General features: G+C 45.3%; 1 protein-coding gene across 1 annotated transcript in view; it reads right to left on the bottom strand.

Moving 5' to 3' along the window:
* Positions 1-12,971, bottom strand: part of fer1l4 (fer-1 like family member 4) — a gene marked incomplete at both ends in the record, with an annotated part of 61,937 nt that overhangs the window by 43,982 nt on the left and 4,984 nt on the right. Inside the window, 18 exons of the mRNA XM_083639768.1 lie at positions 1-98; positions 728-816; positions 1,302-1,410; positions 1,771-1,874; positions 2,468-2,531; positions 3,437-3,562; positions 4,231-4,310; positions 4,884-5,070; positions 5,387-5,567; positions 5,879-6,047; positions 7,147-7,231; positions 7,437-7,499; positions 8,937-9,068; positions 9,340-9,400; positions 9,550-9,711; positions 11,127-11,171; positions 12,271-12,365; positions 12,576-12,675. The exon at positions 1-98 is cut by the window's left edge and continues 18 nt beyond it. Coding sequence (XP_083495894.1) covers positions 1-98; positions 728-816; positions 1,302-1,410; positions 1,771-1,874; positions 2,468-2,531; positions 3,437-3,562; positions 4,231-4,310; positions 4,884-5,070; positions 5,387-5,567; positions 5,879-6,047; positions 7,147-7,231; positions 7,437-7,499; positions 8,937-9,068; positions 9,340-9,400; positions 9,550-9,711; positions 11,127-11,171; positions 12,271-12,365; positions 12,576-12,675 — 1,950 coding nt within the window. The remainder of the gene's footprint in view (positions 99-727; positions 817-1,301; positions 1,411-1,770; positions 1,875-2,467; positions 2,532-3,436; positions 3,563-4,230; positions 4,311-4,883; positions 5,071-5,386; positions 5,568-5,878; positions 6,048-7,146; positions 7,232-7,436; positions 7,500-8,936; positions 9,069-9,339; positions 9,401-9,549; positions 9,712-11,126; positions 11,172-12,270; positions 12,366-12,575; positions 12,676-12,971) is intronic.

The raw sequence follows: 12,971 nt of genomic DNA, 5'->3' as shown, positions 1-12,971 counted from the left end.
TGCGGTCTCATGGCCGCAGACACAGATCTGGTGTCAGGCTCGGGGCTCAGCAGCTCCTCTCTGTCCAGCTCCTCCTCTGACTCCAGCAGACCCTGGACCTGAAGTTTAAGTTTTGAATTGAATTAGAATTTTATTTGAAAGGATAGCCCCTTGAGATGTAGCATCTCATTTTCGAGAGGGTCCTATAGACACAAATAAAAACTTGTAAAACATATACAAATGCATTAGCCTACATAAACTACAAATACCAGTCCCTCCAGGAAATTGTGATTTTACGATCGCAATAATTCATGCAAATTCAACCAATCTCTGCAATATTTGCGGGGGCGTGCAATTTTTCAAAATCCCCGCGATTTCTCCGCAAAAACAGCACAACAGGTTCCTCAACTTGCAATTTTTGCCATTTCTCGTAATTTTACAAAAAAGAAATCATGTAAAACTTAAAGAAAAATTCCTAAGAATAAAATATAATAAAATAAAAAATCCCCCAACTTGCAATTTTTGCCAGTTCCTGAATTAAGCATTTCTCGTGCAACAATCAAAAAGAAAAAAATAAATGGAAAAAAATTAGAAAAAATCTGCAAAATCCTGGAGGGCCTGAGAGGGCCATCTATTGGAAAATGAATGGCAGAAAAATCCCCTGGTGTGTAGAACCAACTCAGAAGAGGACATGACTTTGGCCATCGATATGGACGCCTCAAGACAAATCTAGAATGATATACAACACCTCCTCATTCAGATCCTCCCTGCTCCTCCTCAGCTCCTCCCGGCTCTTGCTCTTCTTGGCCCTCGTCTCCACGGCCTTCCCGTAACTCCCTGCCAAAAAACAAACAGAGAAGCTCATTGGTCTCTGGTTTGCTCCCTGTAAGCTCTGCCATTGGCTCAGACTGAGGCTCCGACCCATTTAAGTCAGAGCGGAAGCTCCATGCGTGGTACCACTCTTAAATGCATCCGCCGCTGTGAAACAACGACAACAACGACAACAACGACAACAACAACAACGCTAGCTAGCAAGCTAGCAACCTACATACTAAAAATGGCAAGTTTTGAAGATTTGGATGGTGCAATAAAGCAGGCCTGCTCGGTACTTTCGGTGGATGGTTATAAAGAGAACAGAGTATTTTCTCTCTCTCTCGTTATACCAGAATGAGAGTGAATTGGGCCAGACTCTCCTGAACTGGTAGTGTCAAACGAAGTGTGGAGATAGTGATACAGTACCAGTACAATACAAATGGAATACCATGTTTGTCTGTAAAGTACATCCATGACCTACAGCTGTTGGTTCTGCTGGTTCTGCTCACCTATGGAGAGTTCAAAGCTGAGCAGCCTGGTTCCTACAGACGGGTCCATCATGGTGACTTCAAACAGAGAGGCAAAGAGCAGAAACTCCTCCTTCACTCCCAGGAAGCCCTGAGAGAGAGAGAGAGAGAGAGAGAGAGAGAGAGAGAGAGAGAGAGAGAGAGAGAGAGACAGAGAGAAAGAGAGAGAGAGAGAGAGAGAGAGAGAGAGAGACAGAGAGAAAGAGAGAGAGAGAGGGAGAGAGTTACTGTGAGAAACAGCAGATACTCCTTTACGGGTAGCCCTGAGAGAACTTGCAACTTACACCAAAACCATCTAGATGGATAAATAGCATGACAGATAAGATTTTTTTTATTTTTTATTTTAGCATGTACTGTCCCTTTAAAATACATGATGATGATGTCTTAAATGTTACATCACAGTTATAAGCATAATGCACTTTGTTGTTAAGGGTTAATTGATGATGATGACCTCAGGGAGTGGGTGGGTCTCCTCTGTCTCCACGGTAACAGACTCCGGTACCTCTGGCCCCGCCTCCCCTGACTCTTCAGCCAATCTGCTGCCAGCCTGAGTCACTACGTCAATGAGACAAACAGGAATGACAAATGATCAAACAGGGATGAGTTCTGCTTAAGTCATGTCTACATTGCCCCTCCTCTGCTGGGCTGCATTCATATCTATCGATCTATCTATCTATCTATCTATCTATCTATCTATCTATCTATCTATCTATCTATCTATCTATCTATCTATCTATCTATCTATCTTCTATATTATCTATAAAAGGGGCAATGTGGGCCATCTCTGTTTGTTCTCTGTTTCAATTGATGTCCTAGAGGCATTGTGACATCACTGATGATGTCGCCAGTGATATCATAAGTCCTGATGATGTCATAAGACTGATGGATAAACTTAAGGGGCACACACACACACACACACACCCGCACGCATGTAAACCTAAGGGCAATAACATTTTGTGAGCAACACACACACACGCCTATAGGGCAGACGTTTTCCATCCAGGTCAAGGACAAGTGGTTAGGAAAGGAGTTAAGACGTATATATTGGACTATTGGAACACAGCCCAGATGTCTTCCTCCTCAGAGTCAGAGAGGCAATCAAATCTCTGCTACAGTGTCCTTGTTGCCATGGAGACCAGCGGACTGACCTTCCTTCTTCTGCTTGTTCTTGCTGCTCTGCTTCCTCTTCAGCCGGCCCAGAGCTCCCTTCACCTGCACACACACACACACACACACACACACACACACACACACACACACACACACACACACACACACGCACACACACGCGGACACACACATGACAGACACCTTTTCCATAGCGACTTGCAATAGTACATTTTGTCAGCAGTAGTTCAGCTAAGACTTTTTTTAAGGAATAAGTAGCATTTGTCAATACTTGGGTGGCACGGTGGTTGCGTTCTTGCCTCGCACTCTCGCCTCACAGCAAGAAGGTCCTGGGTTTGATTCTCGCCTGGGACGCTGTTGGCACTGGGGGTATGTCTCCCCATGCCTTTGGTGCCCGGTGCACAGGTGGGCTATCTCATTTTTTTAAATTGATTTATTTGATGTTTGTTAGTAAAGAGTACACGAACAGAAGATATCCATCTCAGACAACATCATCAAGGATAAAAACACAATAAAGTCCGGGGGACTTGTTTCTATTGTGGTCCTTGGTCTCAGACAGACAGCTCATGAGATATATGGGCGGTTTTACCCCACACGCGTGCCAGCAGTATAACATTTTGTGGGTGTTCCCACACAGACCAACTGTCTCTATCCCATCCCACTTTATCCAATCAAGAGAGAGAACTCCACAGAGGATTGAGTCAACACGGTTCTCATTCCCAAGTAGTCAAATCCTGAGGCTTTGGGTTGGTGTTCTGGATTGGGCCTCAGTATTTGACTACTTGTGAATGAGAACTGTGTTGACTCAATCCTTCCTCCAGAATCATTTACAGCACCTTTCATATGTATTATGACTAGTAGTGTTATCGCTGGGACCATATCCCCTTGGTGTCCCGTGGTCTCTAAACACTCTGGGAAAGACTGAATACAAGTTTGAAATGTGTTGGATTTGTTGAATGGAAAAATTGTAATCTGGAAACAGGAAGTACCTTGCCCAGGGCGGCGGAGCCTGTATCTGTGGTCACAGCAGAGGGGGAGGAGTAAACGTCCACACTGAGAGCCAATAGGATTCGACCACGGTAGAAGATTCCTCTGCCTAACCCCTCATTTAAAGCCTGGAGAGAGGAGAGAGGAGAGAGGTGGTCTGTTTTGGTCTCGTTTGGTTTGGTTTACCAAGAGTCCCTGGGTCTCTTGAAATATGTTATTTGAATTTAAAGCAGCTACAAGGGACTATCATGTTGTGTTGGTTTTAGCGGCCCCTGTGGACAAAAGTGGTAGTGTTCTCCCAGAAAGAAGACTGCATTTCCTGAACAGAGTCTCCTCCCGCTATGTCCGGGCTGTCCGAGTCACGGCAGGCCAGGCATTCACCTACATTTAGACTTTCATAACCAGACCAGGCATTAGCCTGCCTCAGAGCCGTATAATAGAAGAGTTCCGACATCTCCATTCACCCCAATGGACCAGTTTTTTTCCAGGAAGTAGAAAGTGGAACTCTTGAGTAAAAAAAGCAGCACTGTCGAGTTGCAACAAAATAGGCAGTGTTGTACTTTGAAAGGGTTTTTCATCCCTTGAAATTAATCAAATTGTACATTATCGGCTTTATTTTAGCATGCAAAAGTAGCGCGAGACCCATTCCTGGCTGTTCATTGGCTAATGATTCTTGCATTTTGGTCCTCCGCTGACGCCACTCTCTTACTAGAGGACACTAGCCTGCCTGTATTAAGACTGTTTCATAACCAGTTAAAAGTTCCTCATAGTTGCTTTAAGTTCTTATTATTATTACCTGGTGGACGTCTCCCAGGGTGGAGTTCTGAGGAGAACCATACAGATTAACCCAACTTGGGCCAAAGGTAGGGTTGAAACCTGCAAGAGACAGTCAAGTGGACAGACAGACAGACAGACAGACAGACAGACAGACAGAGAGACAGACAGACAGACAGACAGACAGACAGACAGACAGACAGACAGGTCACAGTCGCCCTCACTCAGTGATTCGTCTAGCTTATGAATTTGTCTGACTAATGTTATTATGGCTGTCAATATGGAGTGAGTAGTCTAGCAGTAGCCAGCCGTAGATAGATGTCTACATCTGGTGCACACCTCTTGAAAAGTGGTTAACGAATGCCCTCTAAGACCAAAACAAAATGTGTGACAGACATATGAATTGACTAGCCAGCTAGTTAACAGCTCGTCCTCAGAATCTAATTGTCATACGTACGACTATAGCGTTCCATTGAGTCATACGTCATCATTTTAGGAACAGCTTTTTTTGTTTGTTTGTTTACTTTGAGCACAAAGTAAAATGATTTGTCAAAAAATATTCGGAGAACAGTCTGGCTAATCAACATGGTATCTTATATATCTTATATATTTATCTTAAAAATTGCTAAATACATGGGAGGCGGGCTTTGACCATCTAGAAACCATGGCTCATACCGTTCCTGGTGGGGTCAGAGATCTGCTGCAGATCCAGGAAGTGCGTTGCCAGGGCGACGTCTCCGAAGTTGGCGTCATCGAGTATCTGGACTCTGATTCGTCGAGCCAGAGGAGGGAACTGCTCTATGAAGGAGATCTCCTCGTTCCACACCGGAGAACTGGTGGAGTTGGCCACCGACGTCTCCCCCTACACACACACACACACACACACACACACGCACGCACGTGCCCGCATGCATGCATGAACGTACACGCACGCACGCACTCGTACGTGCACGCACACACACACGCACGCATGCACGCACGCACGCACGCACACACACACACACACACACACACACACACACACACACACGTATTACATTTATTTACCAGTTATTTACAATGTGATTTACCATATTTCCTCTGGCCGAGGCCTTTATTTCTAATTGCCTCTGTTTGATAAGTGTGTGTGTGTGTGTGTGTGTGTGTGTGTGTGCGCGCGCGTGCGTGTGTGTGTGTACCTGTTGTCCGGCAAAGGTGACCTGTACGTAGGAGTCTATGAAGACAGTGCGGTCGGTGACCTTGGACATCTTGGCCATAAGCCCCGCCTCCATGGTGGGCAGGCCCTCGGCCCGGTAGACTCGGACCCGGAAGCGAGCCCATGGACGCTCCGAGCCCAGACCACGAGGGAGCAGCAGGTTCCTGCAGACAGAGACAGGATGGATCAGAACCCGAACCAGAATATGATCTGGGTCCTGGATTTGGTAGCCCCTAAGCCAGTGGTTCTCAACATGTGGTAGGCTGCTTACGACTGATCATAAAACAAGCAGGCTTGGTACTAAAATATGAACAAATCTACTTATAAAACAGAGGCAACTCTAATATAAGGCTGCTTCCAAATAAGGCCTGGTACCCTCTGCAACTGAGCTAAATAAAGGCCTGGGCCAATATTAGTGAAAATACGGTATATTTATTGGGGTTTACACACACATAACCCTAACCCCATTACTGACTTCTCTATGTCCTCATTGGCTCCTGAGTTGGAGGCCGGGGGCAGACTGGGCATGCTCAGAGCGTCTCCCTTCATCACCACACTGAGGCTGGCCTTCACATAACCCTTGACCCCCGACCGGGTGTCTGCCGGGTCACTGAGGGGAGCCCACTTCTGGTAGAACCTGTGGTCTGAGAGAGAGACAGGTAGAGAGGTCAGCGATTTGAACCAGTAACCATACATCCCCTGAATGCCCTAGGTCTCTAGTTTTTTGTAAAGTTTCGTGATGCTTTGATTATCCTAGAGGTCACAATAGGTTATTTTATGAGGTCAAGTTTCAAAAAATTGTCTCACGACAATGAAATGGCTACTATGGGGACTAACATCATCACACTTCACACATGAATACAATTGGGCTCACAGAATCGACAAGTCTCAGCTTTCCAGTCATATCCAATTTATGTCATTCCAAGACTGTTTAGGGACTCCAGTATGCAGACATATTCAATCAAAATAACACAGTTATACTGCATGCAAATAACTGCATGGCTTTAGTATACAGTAAGGTGCACATGTCTGTAAAGGGGAGACTCATAAGTATCCATATACTGTAACCCATTCTCATTCAGATATCTTGAGGTGAGAGGTCTAGGGATGTGCTTTGTACCTGGCTGTACACAGTATTGTCAGTAGTAGTCTCTGTGCTTGGTACCTTGCTGGCTGTGCACATTATTGTCAGTAGTAGTGTCTAGCGCTTACCTGGCTGGCTGTGCACAGTAATATCAGTAGTAGTCTCTGTGCTTGGTACCTTGCTGGCTGTGCACAGTATTGTCAGTAGTAGTGTCTATCTTACCTGGCTGGCTGTACACATTATTGTCAGTAGTAGTGTCTAGCGCTTACCTTGCTGGCTGTGCACAGTATTGTCAGTAGTAGTCTCTGTGCTTGGTACCTTGCTGGCTGTGCACAGTATTGTCAGTAGTAGTGTCTATCTTACCTGGCTGGCTGTACACATTATTGTCAGTACTAGTGTCTATCTTACCTGGCTGGCTGTGCACAGTATTGTCAGTAGTAGTGTCTATCTTACCTGGCTGGCTGTACACATTATTGTCAGTAGTGTCTATCTTACCTGGCTGGCTGTACACATTATTGTCAGTAGTAGTGTCTATCTTACCTGGCTGGCTGTACACATTATTGTCAGTAGTAGTGTCTATCTTACCTGGCTGGCTGTACACAGTAGCAGCTTACCTGGCTGGCTGTACACATTATTGTCAGTAGTAGTGTCTATCTTACCTGGCTGGCTGTACACAGTAGCAATGTCGATCTTGAAGGTTCCGATGTGAGTCAACAGGAATGCCAGAGTCCGCCTGTGGAACACCTGGTGACATAATGGTGACATCACAGTCACATGACAACAGTAGTATGCTGCCTTCAGATGGGGTCCTGTTTACCATGTTCACGAGAAGGGTTCATATGAAAAATGTGTCTTGAGAGATTAGCCATGTCCTAATGTCACAAGTTGCATTTGAAGGCAGCATTAATAACAACAGTAACAGCAGTACAGTGCTGCTGGTGGAACTCACCTTTATCTCTATGACTTTATCAAAGAGAATCTCTGGAGTTTCATGGAACTCAAAGAGGAAGTTCTGAGGGGGAAGAGGAGAAACATCAACTTCAGCTTCTCTCTACGGTCTTCTACTTTGTTAGAAAAGGGACAGTTGGTAGATTTGTGTCAGGTATTCTACTGTGCATCTCTCTGTTCCACTATGTTCTACTGCAACATATTCTCATGAAATCTGATCGTGATATCTACCAAAAGTATTTTTCATGCATAATCCTATCAATGTCCAGCAAAAGGAGCGATCAGTGCATCTTGGTCTCACTCTCAAGCCCCTGTATCACCAATTTGAAAACAATGAATTACGCCCCAAAGGTTGTTTGTTACAGTTATGCTCAGGCAGGTAAAGGTGCTCTTATGCTCGAGCAAAGCTCCGTGGGGGTGGGGCCCCGCGAGTCTCCGTAGTCACCGTGCAGACCTCGCGCTGGGGCAGATGCCATTATACTCAGAAAGTGATCACCATGTATTGTACAATGGTGAGAACAGCCCGTGAAAAGTCGCAATGAAACGCTGTGCAGTACTGAGTGCGCTTTCACTCTCAAACGACCGCACATCAGCACATGAAGGACTCACCAAACTTGTTTTTACTGAAAGCCGTTTTTACTACTCAGCCCTGATAGCCTACTACTCTGTGCTGCTTTTAATCTCTCTCAATAATGCTCTTAACACAACACATTTACTTGGTGAAATGACTAAAAACGAACAGTTGCAAATCTAAGTTTATAGCCTACCACATGGGTCAAGAAATGTGGCGAAAACACAGCTCAGTGTTCAGGGCTCAATGGTTTGTATGCAGCCATGTTTGGAGAGAAGCTCGCGCTGTTAGAAAAAATATCAGGCACAACGCGAGCGGCCGCTGGACCACGCGCATAACCACGCCCAACAAATTTACGTAATTTGACGCGCCCGCCCCTCGCTCCACCCCCGCGCCCTTCACGGCAGGGTGAGCATAATTCAGCCTTAAGGCTGGCTTTACACGGTGACACTTTCATGCAACTAGTTGCAGGTTGCAAATGACATGAAAAATAATTTCCATGCAACTTAACGCAATTCCAGCCTCCAGTGAGTGCATTGTCCCAAAATAGACAAGAGACATTAGCAAATTGTTCAAACAACCATCATGTTAAAGTGAACTAAGCTGGTGGTAGCCACCGGCTAACTTACCAACTTTCCATGAAGTCTATGAGGATAACTTAATCTCTTTCTGATGCGTCCAAGACACCCATTTTATTATTTTGTTCATTTTGGCGATAAGCTGTTGTCGAGTTGAAATTCATCAATTGAAATCATTTGAAATGATGAATTGATTTTTGGTTTCATGGGGCTTTTAACATTTTCAAATTTACATTGGAAAATGTTGGTTAATTTGAAATGTTGAAATGCAAAATACTTTTGGTTCACAAATGTCGAATGTCCCATATCCGTATCCATGGTTTATAGAAACATTTTATGCAGTGTGTGGCACCTCGTTGTAGAAGGGGCAGTTGGTGGACTTCTGTGTGGCCGTGTGTTTCTTCTGCTCTCCCACTCTGATGAACACAGCTGGACTGATGTTCACGCCCACCAGCTTCTGAGCCTCCAGCACATTCACACTGACCTACGCACACACACAAAAAAAAATGCTGGCATTGTTGCAAGCATACCTGCCAACATTAAGAGGGAGATTTTCTGGAGTATCGCCAAAAGCGGCCACCCTAGCATGACATGGTTGGTACCACTGTCTGCCTTAAGGTCGTCTAGTTTCATGGGATACCAGGAACGTCCCTCTGGCTTTCAAACTGAGCACGCTACAGCCTCTGAAAGACAGTAAACATATGGAGATGTGCTACCTGAAACTCCACACTCAGGTCAGTGTTGGTCTGACTCACCTGGAAGCTCTGGACTCTGGGTGTTGCCGCGACAACATGTCTGGACAGAGGTCTGCAACGACTACACACACACACGCGCGCACACGCGCACACACACGCACGCACACGCGCACAGACACACACACACACACACACACACACACACTTAGGACCAGTCCCAATACATCCCTTGCCAGACAGACAGACAGGCAGACAGATAGACAGACAGACCTCAGTAGAGGAGTGTAGGTGATGTTGGCAGCTTCCAGGTCGGTGATGTCATCATCTTCATCATCATCATCATCCTCGTCTTCGTCTCCGGTTCGGACCAGACTCCTGCCGAGCCGCCGAGCCTCTCTCTCCACAAGATCCGGGCGAGCGATAGTCTGCTGGCTGGCAGAGAGAGAGAGAGAGAGAGAGAGAGAGAGAGAGACTTTTTTTTTATCTCCGCCAGGAGATCATATGTGTGACTGTGTGTGAGTGGATCAGTGTGTGTGTTATCCGTCTGACACAACTGAAGTTGTACATGCTATTTCTCCTACAGTTTCCCCACTACATAGACATTGTGCAAGCTCAAAAGAACGAGTGACTCGTTGAGGAGAAGTGTGCTATTACTTTGCTACGAGATTCGCCGTGCGGTTTTTGCGATATTCGCGATTAACCCATTGATACCCATTGATTGATTTGTTCTGAGGAGGTAAAGATAAGTCTCTTTAGGGCCTACTGTACCCCTTTGTACACTGCCCCCCTGTGGGTTAAGTATAAAAAAGCTAGCCTCCATAAACTTCAGGTTGCATACAATGACTGTATGAGGATTTTGCTGAGAAAACCCAGGTGGACTAGTGCAAGTGAACTGTTTTGCCATGCAGGTGTCAGCACTTTTCAGGCACTTTTAAGAACCTTGATGTACAAATTTATTGGGCGTCTAAATGTCTCTCAGAACTCGAATATCATGCTACTAACCAACCCTGGTATTAGTTCTGTCAGATACCAATCACATATGTGGAGGTTTTGGTATAAGTGCCTTTTATAGATATACTGTGTATTTGTGTGTTCTCTGAATTGTTGTCTGTTGTTATATCTGGACCCTGTGTCTGCAAATAAAGTTGATGATGATACCTGATGCAGCATAACGCGGTTCGCGGTCTTAAAGGGATACACACACAAATTAGGGATATACACACAAATGCTGCATCAGGTATCAATGGGTTAAGTGCAAAAATGTTGCATAAAAGTAGCTCTAGCTCAGAAACCATAAGGGCCTCAGCTACCAAATTTGGTAGTCCCCTTTTACTATGAGCAAAAAATTACACCAACTGATCTGATGGTGGTGCTATAACAGCCCTCTTTACGTTTTGGTCCATAACTTTTGAACCGTAGCGTCTACAATCAAAATGATTTTATCACTGGATTCCTTTGATCCTTATGCATCTACTTACTGATATGGGCCCTGGCCCATTCCCTAACTAGAGTTTCCACCATTTTGAATTTTGTCGATGCCAGTTTTTTGTACTCCTACAAATTGTGTCCACTCTTCACCAAATCACAACACACAGCATGTGTGGACTGTCCTGCACAAAACCTCTTTCACGGTTTTTTGAAAGTCTGCACCCTTTTCATATAATCTCGTTTTGTGGGCGGAGTCTATTTCACAAAAAAGTCCTACTATAAACCAATATATCAGTGTCATTTCACCTTTGATTGATTTGATTGTGTGTGTGTGTGTGTGTGTGTGTGTGTGTGTGTGTGTGTGTGTGTGTGTGTGTGTGTGTGTGTGTGTGTGTGTGCCTGTGCGTGTGTTGTCCCACCTCTCTGGGTCGTCAAACCCGTCGTTCCTGATGACCAGAGCCGAACTGAGACAGGAAGAGAGAAAAAGCTAGTTACACATTGTGACTCTAGTTCTATGATCACAGGCTCCGCCCCTTGGCAGGTCCGCTCCTATAATCCACCCCCAGGAAGGGAAACACACTGAAAACTCAACTGCACTCACTCAGCCAATCACAGGATGAGCTAACGCATAACCGCATGAAGGCCACAGTCCCCGCCTAACTCACCATTCCACCAAGTTTTTTCAGAAACTCGCTATTGGCTCATTTATGCTCCATTTTCGTATGAAAATAAACATGTCCGTTTCACACAATGTAGCCGTCACTGCCCACATACTTCCATACGTCTTTCACGTTGGTATCATGTTAAGCAATACATCCACTAGAGCAGTGGTCCTCAAACTTGTTCACGTCAAGGACCCCTAAACTGACACAAATTAGGCCACGGACCCCCATTTGATAAGATTTTGTCACAGGGTCCCCCATCATTGCTTTTAGATGTTTCATTGCAGAAAGTGTATGATGACCAAAATAGTCATACATTCTGTCATTGTGTTACTTATGGATGGAATTATAGTGAAAATGAATTATTCCTCTTTTTGCTGGGGATCCCCTGGAACCCCCTCAAGGTTTCCTGGGGGTCCCCGGACCCCACTTTGAGAACCACTGCACTAGAGGGCATTAGAGAGTCATGTGTGTGGATTGAATGAATAGTGCTATAGAGTTCAACAGTCACGTGACACTCGTGACACAGCTTTTGGTCCCGGAAGAGTATTTCCCCCTTCCTTTTCACCAGTTTACAAAAATCCTTCTATAAAGAGTTTTAAGCCTGGAAACCAGCCAGCCAGAGAATCGTGATCATAATCACATTTGATTCAGAGCAAAACACAAATAAATGAATAAATAAATAAAAGAGAAAAAAGGCAAAGGTACATTATTATTTTAAAAGTAGAGGAACTACTCATCCCATACTCCATTGCAGCCAATCAGATTAGCGGATGATTGAGCGACAGAGCGTTTCAGACAATGGGAGAGCACTCTGAGTGGCAGTGGACGGGACCAGCGGTGTAAACGGCTGTGTGTGTGTGTGTGTGTGTGTGTGTGTGTGTGTGTGTGTATGTCTTACTCATCCTTGTCTTCCAGGTTTAAGAAGTCATCTCCCTCCCAGCTGCCTGCTGCTCCCTGCACTGGGTGATAACGAACATCCAACTCCACATAGATCTACAGAGATGGGGGGAGAGAGAGGGTAACTAAACCCTAAAATGATTTCCCCCCAGCTTGAAACCAATGTATATGGTCTTGAGTAATGTTGTTGATGGATTCTGGGCAGAATCTCGACATTTTAGTGGAAAATGTTTGAATTATACATACTTCATAATTTTCATGCAGTGAGACTGCCCTCTAGTGGTGCATGTGTGTGTGGGTCCTTACATCAGTCAGACTGTGGTTGGTGTCAGAGAGCGGTTCCCGTAGCAACAGCCTCCCTGCAGTGACAACATGCTGCAGACTGATGACCAGCTTACCTAACAGTCTACACACACACACACACACACACACAGACACGCACGCACGCACACACACGGGCACGCACGCACGCACGCACGCACGCACGCACACACACACACACACACACACACACACACACACACACACACACACACACACACACACACACACACACACACACACACACACACGGGCATATTCATGGGTTTGAGTCACATGACATTTTTGTTGTGGTGGCCATCTTGACACAGAACGTGAAGATCTTCATCTTGATCACAGAACTTTTTCGTACATGTTTAAGTCAAATGTATGTACAGTATG

Source organism: Poromitra crassiceps (assembly GCF_964638095.1).
Source record: "Poromitra crassiceps genome assembly, chromosome: 7".
In the NCBI taxonomy this organism is placed as follows: domain Eukaryota; kingdom Metazoa; phylum Chordata; class Actinopteri; order Beryciformes; family Melamphaidae; genus Poromitra; species Poromitra crassiceps.
The sequence above is the reverse complement of the archived record's forward strand: the minus strand, read 5'-3'. Positions and strand labels throughout refer to the sequence as shown.